The 18,928-nt window shown below is 45.1% G+C and overlaps 2 protein-coding genes across 2 annotated transcripts in view; both read right to left on the bottom strand.

The window, feature by feature from the left end:
- Positions 1–18,928, bottom strand: part of LOC309377954 (solute carrier family 2, facilitated glucose transporter member 3-like) — a 230,922-nt gene that overhangs the window by 169,034 nt on the left and 42,960 nt on the right. The gene's annotated exons all lie outside the window — the stretch shown is intronic.
- LOC309378366 (TRPM8 channel-associated factor 2-like) lies at positions 2,336–11,017 on the bottom strand. The gene is made up of 8 exons (XM_081926393.1): positions 10,996–11,017; positions 10,236–10,887; positions 7,895–8,892; positions 6,997–7,091; positions 6,144–6,357; positions 4,945–5,184; positions 3,205–3,539; positions 2,336–2,826 (listed from the first exon to the last, which is right to left on the bottom strand). Exons 2-8 carry the CDS (start codon positions 10,850–10,852, stop codon positions 2,575–2,577), a joined length of 2,751 nt encoding a protein of 916 aa, XP_081782519.1. The 5' UTR covers positions 10,853–10,887; positions 10,996–11,017; the 3' UTR covers positions 2,336–2,574.

Below are 18,928 nucleotides of genomic sequence, written 5' to 3'. Positions count from 1 at the left end.
GCTCCGAGCATTGATTAAACTCCAACACCCACTAGACCCAGGAATTCAGGGGAGTCAAGGTGCCCACAAACACATACCAATATTAAAATAATAAAGATACTGAGCCTATGATGGAGGGACTCACTGCATTAGCACCCCAAGAGGGTCTTGCTTCCCAGCCTACAGCCTGCCAACTTCTGTCTTCTAGCTCACCTAACTTCACTCTCAACTCTGAGCTTCGTCTTCTAACTACTGGTGAATGAATGAATGAAACTTTATTTGCGTTAGCCATTGGCCATAGCAATAAAAAAGCATTACGATGTACACAAACACAATAAAAGTCAATTATAATAAAACACAGTTTAGGGTCCTGAATCATCAGTCAAACAGTGGATCTTATTCTGATTGCCCCTGCTAAAAACCTTGCAACCTTTGCTATCGTCTGCTCCTCTTGATCTGCCAGGAGAAAAGGCACTGTGGCAGGGGTTGGACAACCCAGAATGGACAATAAGAGAGGGGTGGGTTGAGGGAGTTGGCCATCCATCTGCTATCTAACACAAAGGTCATGACCTCAGCAGGAAGCTAGCTTGGCCATGCCAGAAATTGGATCTTTGCTGGAGTGTGTGATGCTTTACAACTGACTGGCCTTCAGGATATTTGGAAGTAGTGTTGTAAAAGAGTGGCCAATCATTTGTCCTCAGGATGGAGAATTTGCAAATATAAGTTTTAGTGCACAGTTGTAATCAACAACTGTAGTAGTAAATCAACAGCAACAAGACGAACAAAGCCTTTTAAAGGAAGATTAGCTGCCAGAATTTGCTGTTGCTTACTTGGTAAGGATGGGAAAGATCCTGCCTCAGAGGTTTTTTGGTCACTTTTGCATCCACCTTAGAGACCTGGGAGACTGTGTGTGGTGTGGTGTGTGTTGCCATTTGATACATTTTTGTAATCTCCAAACTGTCCAGGCAGGGAGGAGAGGGGTGTTGCAAAGCAAGACTTTGCAGCCAGGAAGACAGAAGCAGCCATATAGTTATAAACTGGATAATTTGCTTTAATAGCATCAGCCCAGACTATTTGCAGCAGAAGCAAGGAGGAAAGGGGAAAGAGAAACAAAACTCACAACTTGAGAAGGCCACTTGCAGTTCCTTTTTAGTGAGGTTTTAGCGAGTATTAAAGGCTGTTGCTTATTCCAAGAAGGGGAGCAAAGGAAGTGGTGCAGTTCTATAACTGACAGCTCCAACTTGCAGTGGAGAAATGACTTTACAATGACTAACTGGGCTCTTTCTCTTTGAGAGAAAGCCCAGCTGAGAAAGTGGCGGGCTGGGTGCCTCTTCTTGAAAGTGCATAGTGATCATATGCCTCGTCATGAAGTCTGTCAGGTGCCGGAATTTTTAGTACACACGATGGCCAAGTGCTACAGATTTTACACTTGTTTCAACTGGAATCCATATTTTCACTGTCATTAAGTAATAGCTTTAATACAGCAAAGTTCGAAGCAAAAGAATCTGCCAAGTGGTGGTCTGGCCGAAGAAATTCTGCAGCAGAGAAGTTGAAGACAGAGCAGTTATTGGAGAAGACAAAGCTAAGAAGGTGCAGAAGGCAAGTCCAAAGGCGGAAGTAAAAGGAAGAGAGGAAGCAGGCAGCATATTGGTCAGAGAAATTGTCAATATATTTAATATTATTGGTTAGAGTACTCATTCTCAAACTTTTTCCTCTGGGCCACACTTTCAGAATTTTTTTTTGCTCGCAGCACACCAAATTCTTTATTGCTAAGAAACACATGGGGGGAAACACAACTAGGATTGTCCTCAGTATCACTTGATGCCCTTGCTTTCCTTTTGAAAATATTTCTACGTGAATTATGCAAATAAATATTTTGATATTATACTATATTTATTTTCCTTGCATCTTCCTGCCACACCCTTTGAAAACCACTGGGATTGAGCAATCCAACCACAGGTAAATGCTTCTGAAGCCTGTTGATTTTAAACACACAGTTAAACCTCTCCCACTGAAATAAATGAACCTGAAATAAAAATACTGAAATCAGCTGATTGGATTGTCCTTTCATTCTGCTAAGCCATAAAAAGACTATTGCCACACACAATACAGTTTGAGAGTATTGTGCTATTTATGTTACTATTTTGTCTTGGATAAGCCAAGCCAAGACAGGAGGTGGAATTGTAAGGTGTTTGCTCCAGAAAGCAAGAGCTGCTTTAAGATTCATGCATGAAAATATGGACCAGATTGTTCCCTGATATGTTAGCTAGCTGCCAGATTATGAGTTTATGTAGACACAATGCAGAAAACAGTGCTGTATAAAGAACACCCATAAAAGGAGATGGAGACAGCCAGGTGACTTCATAATCATTTCCACTTTTATTATGTATCATAGCTATACTATAGGACCCGTAACAGGAAAGAGGCACTAATCATAAAAAAGCATTAGGCAAATCATCAAACCCAAATCAGCAGCAAGCAATTTTAAGCGGACTTCATCTTGAAGTTGATTCAATTTAATTGTGTCATTCAGATTCATCCCATTTTACTGTGTCATTCAGATTCATTCATTCAGATCCAAGCTGTTCTGATTCCTCATGGAGACACATACTGCTTCATTGGATTCTCTGCCCATGGGGGGAAGGTTCTGGCCAACTTCTGAGAAAGCTCTTTCTTAATAGGCCACTTCCAGGCTTGAAAGAAGGGGGCTAGATCTCTCTTCACTTGCTGGGAGAACTTTTCTGCCCACAGATTCATCTTGGACTCGTTGTCTTCTGGGATTTGGGTCATTTTTTGGTACTCAGCAAAAATGCGCATGTAGGGCTCCCATCCAAATGCCTCCTGCAGCTGAAAATCAGGAAAAAAGTGTATTCAGTCCCTTTCTTAAGTACTTCATAATGGCTTCTGTGTACAAAGCAAGGAAGAGGTTCCCACAATTTATGCTCAGAATGCCCTTTTTGTCTAATATTTTGTTGCATGCCACCCCAAGATTCCAGGGGTTCCAGGCACTTACCCAAGGTTCATGTTTCCTCAGAATGAGGGACAATGGGGACTGTGCTGTTTTTATGATATAGGGTTCATTTACACATATATACAACCTGAGCCTATAATGGTGGCGGTCATAGCATTAACAGCCCAAGAGGTTCTTGCTTCTCTCATAGCCACAGCCTTTGATTCCCACAGAAGCCAGGCATGGAATGTTAATATACTTTTCTTGCATTTTACCTGCAAATATGGTTCCAGTGCAGTAAACAGCTCAAAGTCCTTTAGCTGACCATTTTTAATGTAATTTTCAATCCTTTTCTTTCTGAGCTCCGGCAGAAGTTCCTCATGGGCCCTTTCTCTTGGGGTGTTCAGGACAGTCTCATTTACATAGACAGACCATAGATTGCAGGTGGCTTCAGTGGTGTGAGGTGGAAAATCCCATCCGGCCTGCTGCTGGTTGTGCCCTAGCTCATGAATGGGGCCCCACAGGCCATTGGCATGTATGGACTGCACATCTATCATCTCTTGCACTGACACCAAGTGAAGCATGATTGGGTAGCCAGAATGCATCCAACCTAAGGAGCGGTGAGTGAGGAGAAAGACACACAAAATAGACCCTTAGGAGCTGAATGCCAAGGAACCAGCTGCCGATAAAACATAGTCTAAGCATGCAGTTGAGGGCCATCCTTTGGAAACCATGGCAACACAAATGGCTTTCTGGTTAGGTGATGTTGTCTCATGGGAAACATGAGGAAACTACTCAGATCGATGTGCTTAAATGTTGTTGGAGCAGAGCAGGCATTGGCTAAGGCACCAAGCCAGCCATGTTTAGTATTTGTGCATAAGCCTGTGTGCATTGCCTTTTGAGAGTAGGACAGAAGACTGAATTCTCTTCTATCTTCCATCATGGTTCCTAGCCTCCTTCCTACCAAAGCACTTGACCCAATCCAAACTTGCTTAGTTTTAGTAAGGTGGTTGTATCATATGGCCTCAGGCTATGCCCCATTATAACGGAACACTTTGACAACTAAAGAAAATCAGAAGAGACCTAGTCCAGCAGCTTCTTCTCACAGTGGCCAACTAGATGCTTGTGGGAAACCAGCTTTTGTGAAAAGAAGTGTTCATATAGCAAACAGGCTTCCTTAGGGCAAAGGTTCATGTGGTCTGAGGGAGAATGACATGAAAGACCTTTGGGCAAGGAGGACCTAAGGCAGTGGTGTGGAGTTGCCTGGCCTGTGGGACAATCTTGGCCAGCCAGTTTGGCCCACAAGACCATTAAGAAAACAACCCATCTGTCAATCAGCTGATGTCACTGTGATGGAGAGTATTATGTTAGTTGATGGTTTCAATTATTCAAGGTTTTCCTCCCTCTTGCTGAAATGGAGGAGTATGCCCCTGCTTTTGGCAGCAGTTTCAATGCAAATCCTTTGTCATTGGGAAGGTGACTGGACTGATACTCCTGCTTAGGAGTATCTCCCTCCTCTCCATTTCCCCCTCCAACTTTGGGACTTCAAAGCATCTAAAGATTGGACATCTTTGTGACAGCTGGTGATTTGACAGGTGGCTCCACTCACCCATCAAAACTGGCCAATCTTACTAAGGATCTGACTTGTAGATCCAAAAAAGTCCCATACCCTTGACCTAAGGGAAGCTATAACTGTACTCTCACAGGGCAATACATGTAGATTGCTCACTGCCAAGCCCTAGGATGTGAAATGGGTGGCACAGATCCCAGTGAATTTGGTAGAATGCCAAATTCCTCTTATGCATGCCTGGCCCTTCAGACTGCAACTTCCAGAAATCTTCAGGGGTAAGTCAGGAGAATGAAATGGCTAAATAACTAGCTAGCTTAAGTTTTCAGCACATCAGTGCCCCCTGGACTGCTTTTCTAGGATGAGTTGCACTTGTCTAAAAACTGCTGCATTGTGCAAAATGCCACTTTCAGCCACATATGTATTAATTTTTAAATATTGTACTTGCCAACTGATATTTGAACATCTGCCACAATTCTCTCTGGCCTGGGGAAAACAGCAGGGACGGATGCTAACTTAGCCACTGCCTTCATCATGTTGTCCCAGATGGTGAGAAGAACCCCAGGATTGTCCATAGTCCGCACATTGTCTGCTGGCACTGTCAAAATAACGTTTGTCGTTTCTAGCTCAGCCCAGGGAGCAGGAAAGTGGCGGATAGTGTTCTGCCAGGCAGATGTGCTGGTTTCACCTAGTGAAATATTTTAAAGGGAGATGTTTATTTTGAAAAAACACATTGCGTACTTTTCCATTATGCAGATAACACCAAGTAATTAGGCAAGTTCATTTAAAAGAAAAAAATAACCAGTCTCTAAAAAAGAAACTACAGATAACACTCATTAACAGCATTTGCATCCATTTGTGGAAAGAAGGGGATTCACAAGTCCTGGAGTGGCTCAGCTGATTCCACCATCCAGGTGGCACTTCAGGCTGAAGGCAGCAATGGATGTCAGGTTCATTGCAATGATAGGAGGAGCTGCAAAGTGTTCATAAGTGGCTGCAAAGAGAGGAGCAGTTCTTGGAAACACCAACAGAATTTAGACATGGCAGCTGGTCCTTTGGAGATCCGTTATGGTTACAGGAGTTGCACAAAGTTTGCTCAGATATTACAACAAAGGTGAAAACAATCACACGTGATCAGGTGTGGCGCATGAGAACATGGCTTGGTGGTGGAACAGAAGGACCAACCCACACTCCAGGCCTGCCCCACACACTGTTTGTTAAGGATTAATGTGTGGGGTGGAGTGGGGGACAGGCTGAAATGGTGCGATAGTGAGGCTATGGCACTCTGAACATATTCAGAAGTACTTTTTAAAAATTGTACCATACTTACTTTATCTTTCTCCCTCTAAGAAGAATGGCCAAAGAGGTAGGAAAGTCTAGAGGGGGCAGTATCTGCAAGATTTGTTTTTCTATGAGCAGCACCAGGCAAGAAACTGGCAGCATCGGACTGTGCACACCTGCTGTGCTCTGCGGAGCTCCCAGAATGCAGTGGGGCTCCGACCAGCTTGCCAGTTCCCTTACGTTTGAATTCAGATCCATTTCCTATAGTTCAAAGGGCATTTCCAGGGCATCCCTATACAGGTCTACTCAGAAAGAAGTGCCACTGAGACTTCTGCACAACCCGTAGGTGTGTACTTTCCTTCTTACCATGTTTGTAATAAGGTGCCTGGACCGCTCCTTTGATGGTAACAGAGATCAGGCCCACCGATGACCTCTCTGGCACAATGATGTATAAGAGGCCACCCCACAGGCTGGAGACTTCCACGCTCTGAGCCTTAACTTCAAACCTCCTTGTCACTACAGGAGCACGTTTCAGCTCCTCAGCATCACTTAAGTCATCCGAATGACAACCAATCTGCACCTAGAGAAAGGAAGTGTGATGCTTCAAATCAGACTTTGCCACAAAAGACAATGGGCCATTCAACACTGTTTGGTCTGCTGTGTCCCTTTGGCATGACTCCCATCTTGAAACTGATGTGTTGATACTAAGTTAGAAAGATCCAAAGATAGAATCCATTTCCGTGCAGTACATTGATTGTCTACTCAGCAGCGAGTTTAATTGGGATTTATTCCCAGGTAAGCCTTATTCCCAGGTCTTACAGATCAGGGTCAGTCCTCTCAATCAGGAGTGCCAATATTTGGGGGGGGGGGGAGAAGGGAAGGCCCCGCCCCACATAATCGATCACATGATGTGGTACATGCACACCATTTGTATGACAATGCCTATCAACTTGGGGGAAGCCTGGCACCCTTAAATATTTTATTGGGGGGGGGGGGACGAAGACCTCCCCGCCCCTAGGAGTTGGCTCCTATGCTCTCAATGATTGTGTTCAACAAACAGAAAGTGGAAGAATGCAAGGTATAGCATGCTATTGTGTCTTCTGACACAATAATTTCACAAGAAATTCCAGCCCCCAAAGTAGATCTGAACCATATAGTAAAAACAGTACGGAGTCTGTTGTTTGCAATTCAGCTGAAGTTATTGCAAGTTGGTTAGCACCTGTAATTTAGCACCGATGGCATTGTAGGGAAAGAGCAAGCTGGCTGTTTTCATTGGGGGGACATAGAGGCCCGTGCTTCTCCATGCTTCATTTCCTGCAAAGAGGTCAAAGCAGTTGAAACACAGAGTATAAATCAGTCAAAAGTTGTTCGGTACAAATAAAACAGTTTAGTTAGCTTTCCTTTTCAAAAATACTTTCCCACTGAGTCCAAGACTTCAAACTTTGTATAGAGATTTTACTATATAATCCTTGGAATGTCTTGTAAGCAACAGGAGGATGTCAATTTCTTTGGCTCTGATTCCACCATTTCTCCAAAACGGCGTCTGTGCTGCTCCTGCACGGCCCCAACGTTGTTCAGAAGTAATTCTCTCTGGGTTTGGTGGCACTTATCCCCAGAACAAAGCTTCAGGAAGCTGGACTTTATTAGAATTCAGTTAGTTACCATCTTTCCCAGAGAACATAGCTGCATATTTACATATTCTAAATAGCCTGTGGTTTGTTGTAAAGAGAGGTCCTGAGTATACAAACAAAACATCCCTATTAGACGGCAGCATGAAGCTCCAGTTAAGTCATTCCCTGAAGTCCCACAATCAGGAGCCAAATGAGAAATGGTTTTCACAACACTGTTCACCTTGCACCCCCTATTTCAATCCAAAAAATTGTTGTGTTAACCTTTCAGCTCAGCAGTAATTAGTAATTATTCACACATATTGCAGTTGAGGAATGAACTGAGTTTTGCCTTGCTCAGGGTCACTATGACTTTATGGCTGAGACAATATTTCAACAAGGCCCTTCCCAGATTATGGCAAATTCTCAGGATGTCAGATACTGTATTCAGATAGCTAAAGCCAGCAGATCAAGCAATGAGCTGAGTGAAAAATCGAAAATACTTCTTACCGTTATTCTTTCCATTTATTCTGATAGTTTGAGGAGGGGAAATAGGGTAAGTTGCTCCAAGCTGTTGATTCAGGCTGGGCGCTAGCTTCTGGAATTCTGGGGAAACATTGTAGAGCTCTGAAGACAGCTTGATAAAAAATGCCTCCTCTGAACTGGATTTGATGGGGTCGCTTGCCCTGATCTCAGGAATTCCCCTGGACTTCATCAGCTCCATCAGATCTTCATGCATAGAGAATATAGTAGGGGATTCTGCAGCTGGGATCTTTATCAGTGTAACCAAATCTTGTCCTAGCTTCTTAAGCCATGAGGAATATGGTGACTTCAGAGCTTGGCGGTTCTCAATGTGTTGCTGGAATTGGAAGAAGGCTTTCCGGAAGTGATAGGCCAAAGCAACTTCTCTGGCTGGTCTAGCTGGGAAGATTTCATCAGATGAGCTGATGTCATTTCCAAGGATCCCAATTCCAAATTTCTCCAGGATTTTGTTTCCTGGAAACTCAGTAATAATACTGGAACCAGTATTTTCAGCAGCACTTGACCAGGCTTGTCCGCCAATCAGGAGACCACCTCCTTCAGAGACAAACTCTTGGATTTTTTCCACCTCTGTGTCATAGTAGGCTGTGCAGCAATACACACTGAGGCCATCTTTAAGGTCTGTTAGCTCACATGTGATTTTCGCTTGATCTAGCATGGAGTAAAGGTCCTGGAGATAATCTCCAACACCCACCTTTCCTCCCTTCCCAGAACTAAGCCACCGGATTGCATTGAGGACGAAAGGTTTCATGGATGGTGTGCTAAACAGGTTTTCATGAGCACTTACGATAACCCGTCCCCTCCCATAACGAGCAGCTGCAAGAAACGACTGGTTGGCATCATCTATGGCAACTGGAAATGCCAAGGTTCCATGGATTAGCAGCTCAGATGGAACACCATCCTGAATCTTGAATTCTTTCACTCCACTAAGAAGAGCTGTTAAATCACTTTGGATATCTAATCCATGCCTGGAAGAAAAGCAATATCAATTCTTATCATGAGGAGTAACACTATATGGCAAGACAGCATCTTATTGTCCTTTCTGAAGGATCTCAAAAGATTCTTACAATTTCACGTACAGTATATACTTTCAAATACAACAAATTGCAGTTTTGTCACTAGGATTTATATGTAATTTACTGCTGGAATTCATTGCTTTACATTTTCCCTAGCAAATTCCTTAGACTTCTACAGTGGCAGTTCCAGAAGAGCCAGACCTTTTCCAATGAGAGATGCGTACGCCCCCCTGGCGTGATTTGCTCTTTTTGCTGTATGGCCAGCAAGATGCAAGAGGAAACTTGGCTTCAGTGATTATCAAAATCATTCTTTTGGGTGCAGGGCTCATCCTGACCACCAGCACCTTGGCATGTGAGCTGGCCTGGCTAATTTGTATGTAGCTTGTCTTTTATTCGCATGTCTCCCAAGGTAGGTTTTGGGAGGGGGAAAAACCTCTGGGAACTTTTCTGGGAACCTCAAAGGTGGTGTGTGTGAGGGAGAGTTTTATATCTCTGGCAATCTTTTCTCACACAGGTTTGAAATCCAAGCACTGTCAGATCCCTTGGCTTCTCTGTTACATCCCAGAAGAGAAGATGAAGGCTCTGCAGCAGCAGCAGCAGCAACTGAGATGGGAGGAAGCACACCTTTTGTGGAGGACCCTGTGCAGCATCTGACTGCTTCTCCTACTGTATGCAGGGGAGCCCCATAATTCAACTACATCCAATAAAGAGAAATGAAAACCCTGCAGGGGGAAAACAGAAGGAAGGAAAAGCAACCTGGGTTTTGTCCCTGGAACATTTTGTCCCCACCCCTTTAAACTAAAGGCTTAAATCCATAATTTGTGGGCACTCCTACTCCACCCAGGTCATTTTAAGCCCTGAAATTGGTTCACATTAGCCAATATTTTTTGACAACCCCTCCCCTGGGAGAACTCACTGGCACGGCAGATAAAGAGGCACCTTGGTTTCTACAAGTGAATCACAACTATTATGAGCAGTTTAATCCTCAGTCACAGTAAGTGAGACTTTGATGGACACCTAACATCACCTCGTAGGGCCAGCAGGAGAAAGCTCTGCTGGATGGAATGGGAGGCGTCCCTGTGTGCCAGCAAAGTCTTGCTTTTTTCATTGCCTCCATCACTACCACAAAGTAGACTTCAATTCTTACCTGTGTTTGGTCACAAATTTTACATATGTATGTATGTATGTTTGTATGTATGTATAGGTATATGTGTGCACGTGCACACACACACAGATGTTGGGAATTGGCTTGCAGGGTTTTTAAAATGAAAAATGCAGATAAGAGGTTTACTCACTGGGTGATAAGTGGAATCCTCGGCATTTGTGCGGAGACAGGGAAGATCCCATTGTCTCCCACGTTGCCAGTGAAGTACACACCAGCCACACTCGCCACCTGGTTGCCAGGAAACCCAAGCAGCACGTTCTTCATGCCATGTTGACTTGCCCAGTGCCAGGCCTGCCCTGCGATGAGCAGGCCCCCACCACTCTTCACGAACTGCACAAGGCCATCTGCGTGCAGCTCCTCATAGGCATCTGTGCAGTAGACTCCCTGGGAAGACCCCAGCGCTGCCCCTGCCTGCACTTTCACACCATCGCGGAGGAGCATTTGAGAGAGGGAATCCAAGCTTGCATGGACGCCCACCTGCGATGCCCCGGGGGGCTTGAGCCACTGCAAAACATTTCTAATGAATGGCAAGAACTGGGGAGTTTTCAGGGCATCTTCATGGGACACAACTACCATGCGCCCCTTCCCGTACTGCGATGCAGCAATGAGCACTTGCCCATTTGCACTCACAAGGACAGGGAAAGCTTTATCTCCTGTAAGCAGAAGCTCACAAGGCTGGAACCCCCCACTGAAGTCAAAAGAAGGAACGCCCTTAACTAGAGCTGCATAAGAATTTTTGAAATCCATGTCAGATGCTTGGAATGGATCGTTGAATGATGGAGCTGAAAGAGAGAGAGAGAGAGAGAATGCAACACATCTAATTAGCACCTGCAACTCCCCGCTACATCCATACTTCCCCATAAAAAAAATTAATGAGTACAAAATCTTACCAAACTTGAGTTCCTCTCTAGAACTGCCGGTGCACAGGGACACAGTTTGGGTGCCTTTATACCCAACAGCTAGCTTTATTTTGGGGGGGGGGGGGAACACAATGGGTGTGGGAGTAGCTTTAGGCCAATCAGAAGCCCATGCTAAATACCTGTCAGTAAGTTAGTAACAGCACTATAATCCCCTTTAAGCTTTTCCTTGTTTCTGTACCTAGAAATGGTTAAATATAAAAAAGCCGTGGTTTATTGTATTAACATGTCCAGAATTGCAGAAGGAAAATTAAACCCCTTTAAATACCATCTGTCTTACCTACTAAAGCTGCAACCCTAACAACACCTACTAGGGAGTCAGACCTATTGAATATAATGGGACTTACTTCTGTGTAAACACACCTAGGATTCCTCAGTCAGTACATCTGTGTGAAACTCTGCTGACCATTCATGTCTGGCCAATGCCTTCTGTCAAAAAATTTACAGACGAAAGTATCTGTGCTGGTCTAGGGGCCTGTGTGTCTTACTTTTGAGAAGACTGTCTTTTATTTGTAGGAGACCTCTGTTTGAAAGGCAGTCTGGGGATGGCTCAGTTTAAAGTAAAACTCTGGCCCAGAGGTCTCACCCTGATGAAGCAGTTGTGAGTACAGAAGATCCCTGCCTCCCCAGTTCCCACTAGGACTCTCCGGGGTCTTTCCAACAAAGTCTCAAGCTGCATCTGTGCACAACTTGCTCTGCCCATTTCCTTTCTCCGCATGTTCTGACTGAAACTGCCTTGGTTGCACTGGTTGATGATCTCCGGCGGGCTAGGGACAAAGGTGAGAGCTGTTTCCTAGTTCTGCTGGATCTCTCTGTGGCCTTTGATACCATCGACCATAACATCCTTCTGGACCGTTTTGAGGGGCTGGGAGCTGGGGGCACTGTCCTACAGTGGTTCCGCTCCTTCCTCCTGGGCCGTGTTCAGAAAGTGGTGGGGGGGGATGAGTGTTCAGACCCCTGGGCTCTCACTTGTGGGGTGCCTCAGGGTTCTGTCCTCTCCCCCATGCTTTTCAACATTTACATGCAGCCGCTGGGAGAAATCATCAGGAGGTTTGGGCTGGGTGTTCATCAGTATGCGGATGATACCCAGCTCTACCTCTCTTTTAAATCAGAACCAGTGAAGGCGGTGAAGGTCCTGTGTGAGTGTCTGGAGGCGGTTGGAGGATGGATGGCGGCTAATAGATTGAGGTTGAATCCTGACAAGACAGAAGTACTGTTTTTGGGGGACAGGAGGCGGGCAGGTGTGGAGGATTCCCTGGTCCTGAATGGGGTAACTGTGCCCCTGAAGGACCAGGTGCGCAGCCTGGGAGTCATTTTGGACTCACAGCTGTCCATGGAGGCACAGGTCAAATCTGTGTCCAGGGCAGCTGTTTACCAGCTCCATCTGGTACGTAGGCTGAAACCCTATCTGCCTGCAGACTGTGTCGCCAGAGTGGTACATGCTCTGGTTATCTCCCGCTTGGACTACTGCAATGCGCTCTACGTGGGGCTACCTTTGAAGGTGACCCGGAAACTACAACTAATCCAGAATGCGGCAGCTAGACTGGTGACTGGGAGCGGCCGCTGAGACCATATAACACCGGTCTTGAAACACCTACATTGGCTCCCAGTACATTTCCGAGCACAATTCAAAGTGTTGGTGCTGACCTTTAAAGCCCTAAACGGCCTCGGTCCAGTGTACCTGAAGGAGTGTCTCCACCCCCATCGTTCTGCCCGGACGCTGAGGTCCAGCGCCGAGGGCCTTCTGGCGGTTCCCTCATTGCGAGAAGTAAAGCTACAGGGAACCAGGCAGAGGGCCTTCTCGGTAGTGGCGCCCGCCCTGTGGAACGCCCTCCCATCAGATGTCAAAGCGATAAACAACTACCTGACATTCAGAAGACATCTGAAGGCAGCCCTGTTCAGGGAAATTTTTAACGTGTGGTATTTTACTGTATTTTTGGTTTCTATGAAAGCCGCCCAGAGTGGCTGGGGAGGCCCAGCCAGATGGGCGGTGTATAAATATATTATTATTATTATTATTATTATTATTATTATTATTATTATTATTATTATTATTCTAGGACAGGTGTCAGCAAGGTTTACCTCACCTGGGCCAGTTCACTTCAGCGAAGATCCCTCTGTGGGCTGGATCAGCACAAGAGAGAGATTGTACAACTGCAATTTCTGGTGTCTGCATCTGCACAGACATGATTTTCAGCATCTGAGCATGCACAGACACAATTTCCGGCACCGCAGAAGCGAGTCCCCATGCCGCGCTGTGCTGGTTTAGCGCAGCGAGCAGGGACTCACTGAGCAGGCGGCTCGGTTCAGGGGCAGCTTGTGGGCCGGTTAAACAACTCCTGTGGGCTGCCGTGGGTTGCCTACCCCTGTTCTAGGAGACCAGGGGCAAGGGCAGTTGGTTGCAGCAAGAGGGGAGGACTCCCTGGCTTCAGCAGCCTGCCTCTCTGTCTCCCGGGTCTACTCGTCTCCAGCCCCGCTTCTGCCTCAGAGTCTGAACTGTGCTCTGCCACAGCCTCTTCCTGTTCACCAAAACCTGTCACCTCTTCTGCTTCTGACATCTCCTGCTCGCAGTCTGCTCCTTCTACCTCTGGCCTCTCATCACTATCCTACCACCAATTCCCTGGCACTCAGCTTTCTTCCCCTGCGGTTTTCCTGGCTGGTGCCTCCCACCGCTCCTCTGCATCTAGCCAATCCATGCCATCTAGCCAATCCATGTTCTTAAGAAAAATTCACCCAAATGAAGCAAGAAACCTGGAAAAAATATAATAAGCTTAAGCAGAAGTGGTAGTATTGCTTTTCTTATGACTTGATTAATGCTTTTTGGTTATAATGGTAATATGAATTTATGAAACTTGTTTCCAGCAAGACTTTTTCAATAAGGTCTTGGGCGGTATTTTTGTTGGCAAAGTGGTAAAATGTGGGCCAGACAATGATACTGTTAGGTGGATTTGTAGCCGACTGATGGGCTGTGCCCAAATAGGGGCCATCAATGCTTCCTTGTCAACCTGGATAGAAGTGACAAGCAAGGGTGCTCCAAGGTTCTCTCTTGAGTCCAGTGTGGTTTAACTCCTTTATAAATCACTTGGGTGGAGAGGATACTCATCAGATTTGGAGATGACACTAAACTGGGTGGTGTAACTAACAGCTTAGAAAACAAAAAGAGAATTCAAGATAGCCTTGCCTGGATAGAGAGCAGGGCCAAAACTAACAAACTGAAACAGAACAGAGATCCAGAGTAAAAAACAACCCAGAAGTACAAATACAGGATTGCTGGCACCTGGCTTGACAGCAGTACGTATAAAGAGGAATCTATGTGTTTTAGGAGACCACAGGCTAAATTTGAGTCAGCAGTGTGACTTGGTGGTCAAAAAACCTAATATTTATTAATAAAACAAATCTTTTTAAAAAAAAAAATACTACCCCAGCACTAACAACAACAACAACATTTTTCAGTGATGTGATTATGAATGAAGCAACCCACATATGTCTTTTGTTTCTGTGAGTTTAATTTTATTCAATTGTACTATCTTTATTTCTTAATTCTTGTATGTTATTGAATCATATGCTCCTGCTTTATAAATGTATAAAAAGCTAATGCGATTCTAGTTTGAACAGCAAAAGTATCATGAGAGAACAGCATAGATGGGAAGGGGCTGGAGACTCGGTGTCCAGTCTTCTTGTAGTTATCCATTTTGAAAATCCCTAGTGGCAACCAATTTCAGTGCTTATCCCCTTTATTTGTTTGACAAAATGTCCATACCCTTCGACAGTAATACAGTGGTACCTTGGGTTAAGAACTTAATTCGTTCTGGAGGTCCGTTCTTAACCTGAAACTGTTCTTAACCTGAGGTACCACTTTAGCTAATGGAGCCTCCTGCTGCCGCCCTGCCGCCACCAAACGATTTCTGTTCTCATCCTGAAGCAAAGTTCTTAACCCGATGTAATATTTCTGGGTTAGTGGAGTCTGTAACCTGAAGCGTCTGTAACCCGAGGTACCACTGTACAACCTCTAAGCAGTTTACCAATAACCCTTGATAATCTTCTATAATCTTTGTGTTCCGTCCTGAGCTGGTCTGTACTATTCTGGGGACTCCTTTGGATTCTGTGCACAATTTCATTATCTTGAAAGTCACATGTAGGGACCTTTCCAATATGTATCTAGATTTGGGGTTTTTACTCTTCTCCTTTAAAGCCAAGCCAAGCCTCCAGATAGGTATTCAGAGTCAGCTGAAATTGGTTGTAGGCTGGGATGTTTATTTTCAACTAAAAAACAACAGGGGGAAATTTGGAGGATTAGGGATTGCCACCTCACTCCTGAAACTGCTCCCCATTTTCTTTTCTCCTGTCCAGGTGTCCATGTGTCTGTTTGCCTCATCAAATAGGAAAAGTGGCAGGCGAGGGGTTGCAGTCAGTGGCGGAGCTAGCTGCTCCGGCACCTGCAGCGGCACACCTGCTGGGCGGGGCTAGCCACCCGCAGGCAGTGGCATAGCAAGGTCAGGTGGTACCTGGTGAAGATTTTTTTTTAAAAAAAAATGTGCCTGCAAAAATGGTTTGACTTTATGTCATATTTTCTTACAAAGGAATGAGGATTCTGGGCCTCTGATAACAAGTAGGCAACTGTGGACGGATACTTAAATCTACAGACTGGATTGTGTTTAGGCTTGTGTTATTTTATTTATATTTATTGTTTATTTATTTAATAAAATTTATTTTTAAAAACCTGCAAAGTGGTTTACCAAAAAACACAAAAACCACACCACCACAGCAGTAAAATCAAGAAAAATTAACAGTTCCTACTTTAAAATATTAAAACAGATTAGAATTACACTTGCCTAAACAAGAATGCTTTTAGCAGGTGTCTGAAACGAGTCTAGCAAAGGCACGTGCTTTATTGTAATAGGCTGAAGGTTCCAAAGTGCAGGTGCCGCCACACTAAACAATGTAGTACAGATATTATGTGGAACCTGTAGTAGTGCTTGAAACTACGGAAGAGGAGGTTTTATTAATTGTGATTTCACTATGCTCTGTATTATCTGTAAAAGAAAACATTTATTTAAAAAGCAGGACTGCACAGCAGCAATCTACTCGCCTGCGAGTCTCATCATGATCAGTGGGACTTATTCCCGAGCTGACGGTGCATAAGACTGGCCGCAATCCTTTTCTGCAGTGGTTCCCCATTTGTGGGATGATCGCCCAAGGGAGACCCACCTGGCACCTTCCTTACATCTTTAGCTGCCAGGCAAAAACGTCTCTCTATAACCAGGCCTTTGGCTGGTTAACATTCTATGGCCCTTTAAATATGTTTGTGGGAGGAGAGATCATTGGTTTGTCTTTGTCTTTGTTTTATTATGCATTTTGTGTTCTCATTTTGCATATTTATGTTGTGAACTGCCCTGCAAACTTTGGATGAAGGGCAGGATACAAATTTATTATTAATAATAGCAGCAGCAGCAGCAGTGAACAGCACAGGTAACTGCAGTCAATCAGGGGTGCCAACTTGAATAAAATATTGGGGAGGCCGGCATGGGCACAGTCAGCATTTATGTTAGGAGGGCAGAATCTCAATTAAGGATTTTTATTTATGTACTTAAACGGGGGGCAGCTACGCCCATGGAACCAAGGAAGCCCCACCCTGCAAAACTGATCACAAGATGCAGTGTGTACACACCATTATGATTTGAATGGCAATGCCCATTAACGGAGGGGGGGGGCTCAAATATTTTCTGGGGGGAACCAAAGGGACCTGGGCCCTAGGAGTTGGCTCTTATGCAGTCCACCATGGCTGGCTGGCAGACCTGCTGGCTGTATTCCTTAATTTATAGGCGTGCCTACCAAGACCAAAAAATGTGTCCTGCTAAGGTGCTCTGGGGTTATGCGAATCCCCTTAGGATATTGGAGGCAAAGCTCTGTGAGGAAGAGAAGCAGAATTTCTTGCTCTCTCTCTGTCCCCCCCTTTTTTGGCTGTGTCATTCATCCTTCTGACAGGCAGAAATCCAGCAGGTGGGGAGGATTTCCTTTCAATATCGCTGCTGGAATGTTTGCAGTGACTGAGAGCTTCCATGAGATCATTGTAATGGATTTCTTTGAAGTGATTTCTGCACCAGGTAAAGTAATTTTTAGCCCCCCAATTACACCCCCCCCCGTATTTTGCCCAACCGAAGGTGGCAGCACCACCTAAAGCCCAGGAACGAAGCAGCAAAAGGGACTTTCTTCCCTCCAGGCTGGGCGGAGCGCGGCTTCTCCGTGTTCCTCCTCTGCTCCGGGGCGAAGTTCCAGCCTCGGGCTTCTCGCCTTTCCCAGCCGCCTCCTCCTCCGCAGGCGACGTCTCCGAAAAAGAGAAGCCAGCAGTTGCCTCCTCCGGCTTCTTTCAGAGCAGGCAGACCAAACGCTCAGTCCTGGGCTCTGGGGTTTCCTGGCTTGTAGCTTCACAAACGCGGCTTAAAAGACAAATACATAAAAACCGCGCTAAGTTTGACCTTCTCCTTAAGCCTTGAGGCCACGAGAACAATTTTAACGCTACAATGAAACAGTTCCCTTGGGTGGGGTAGATGGGCGTGAATCTTTTCTTTGGGGGGGGGGCTGAGGCGCATGGCAAGGAGGGGGAGATCGCCACCCCACCCCCCCATAGTGGGAAAAGTTTCGGGATGCCCCTCGCCAGGGCCGGATTTAGATGAAGAGAGGCGCAAGGCTACTCCACTTGTGAGGCCCCCCCCCTCACGACTAGAAGAAAATGGAAGAGTGTTATAAACAAAATTGAGTGAAGCCCAGGATGATGATGATGATGATGATGATGGGTATTTACAATTCTGCAATTCACAATTTCTCCTCTAAAGGACATCAAAAAACTTCATCAAAATTTGTTTGTCTAAATTTGTCACTTTCAATGTACAGAATGCTCAGTGCGAACAACCTCTCTTGAGACATCGTGGCCCTTAATTCACTTTTAATTCTTTTGAGTCTTGGAAAAACTCCTCCCTCCCAAGCAGTTAGTGACCATAAAGCTAAAAAATAGCCGCAAAATTGCTTCCACATTAGGAAAGGCCATCTGAATTTTTTCCTTGTATATAATTTAATAAAGGTCTGTATGAGACAGAGAGTGCTCTGCTGTAAGCCTATGGCTTTGTCTCATGTACAGGTGAAAGTGCAAAAATTCATCAAGAAGTTTTAGATCAATATCTTCTGGGTACACTTCCATCAACAGTTCAACACCTTTCTGAATGTCTTGCTTAGGTGCTATCAGGATAGCAAGAATGGAAAACAATTGTGCAACATCACTGTACACAGTACTTCTTTTTAAATTGAGTTCAAGTGCATATAATATAGGCATATAGGAATAAAGGATTTTATCATAAACTTCTCTCTTGAAGAAAGTCCATCTAAGGCATCATGTGCGCTTCTGTCATTTCTTTGCCATTCCCTCACCCTTTGTCTCCTTGTTTTGTAGTTAACATTTGGCAAGGTGGCTTTTGCTTGTTTCTCAAGCTCATCAACATCTTCTCTAATTTTCCTTCCCCCCCCTCTAATTTTTCTTTAAAAATCCAGAAGTGAACTGTACAAACTTGCTCAAGAACTCAATAACAGGTCTGATTTGCTGACCTTGTGAAAATGACCTAGCACATGGATTTACGGTATATCTCTAAGATTCTGCAGACTTTGGCTGTGAACTAGGGCCCCACAAAAAAAAAAAATCAAATTGGGCCCCACTGGCTGGCCCTGCCCTCGCATGAAGTCTTGGGTTTGCAATTTGGGGAGAGGGGAGACTGCCGGCTGGGGGTGGGTGGGCTGGCGATGTTTCTATTTCTACTTACCCTATATATAAATCTGGCCCTGCCCCTCCCCTCCTTCCTTCCCTGCCCCACTCCAGCCTGAGCCCTGCAATCTCGGTGCATCTTTTGCTCAGCGGTAG

This window comes from Podarcis melisellensis (genome assembly GCF_964234715.1).
Source record: "Podarcis melisellensis genome assembly, chromosome: 9".
Taxonomy (NCBI): domain Eukaryota; kingdom Metazoa; phylum Chordata; class Lepidosauria; order Squamata; family Lacertidae; genus Podarcis; species Podarcis melisellensis.
Note: the sequence above shows the minus strand (reverse complement) of the source record. Positions and strands in the feature narration are given on the sequence as shown.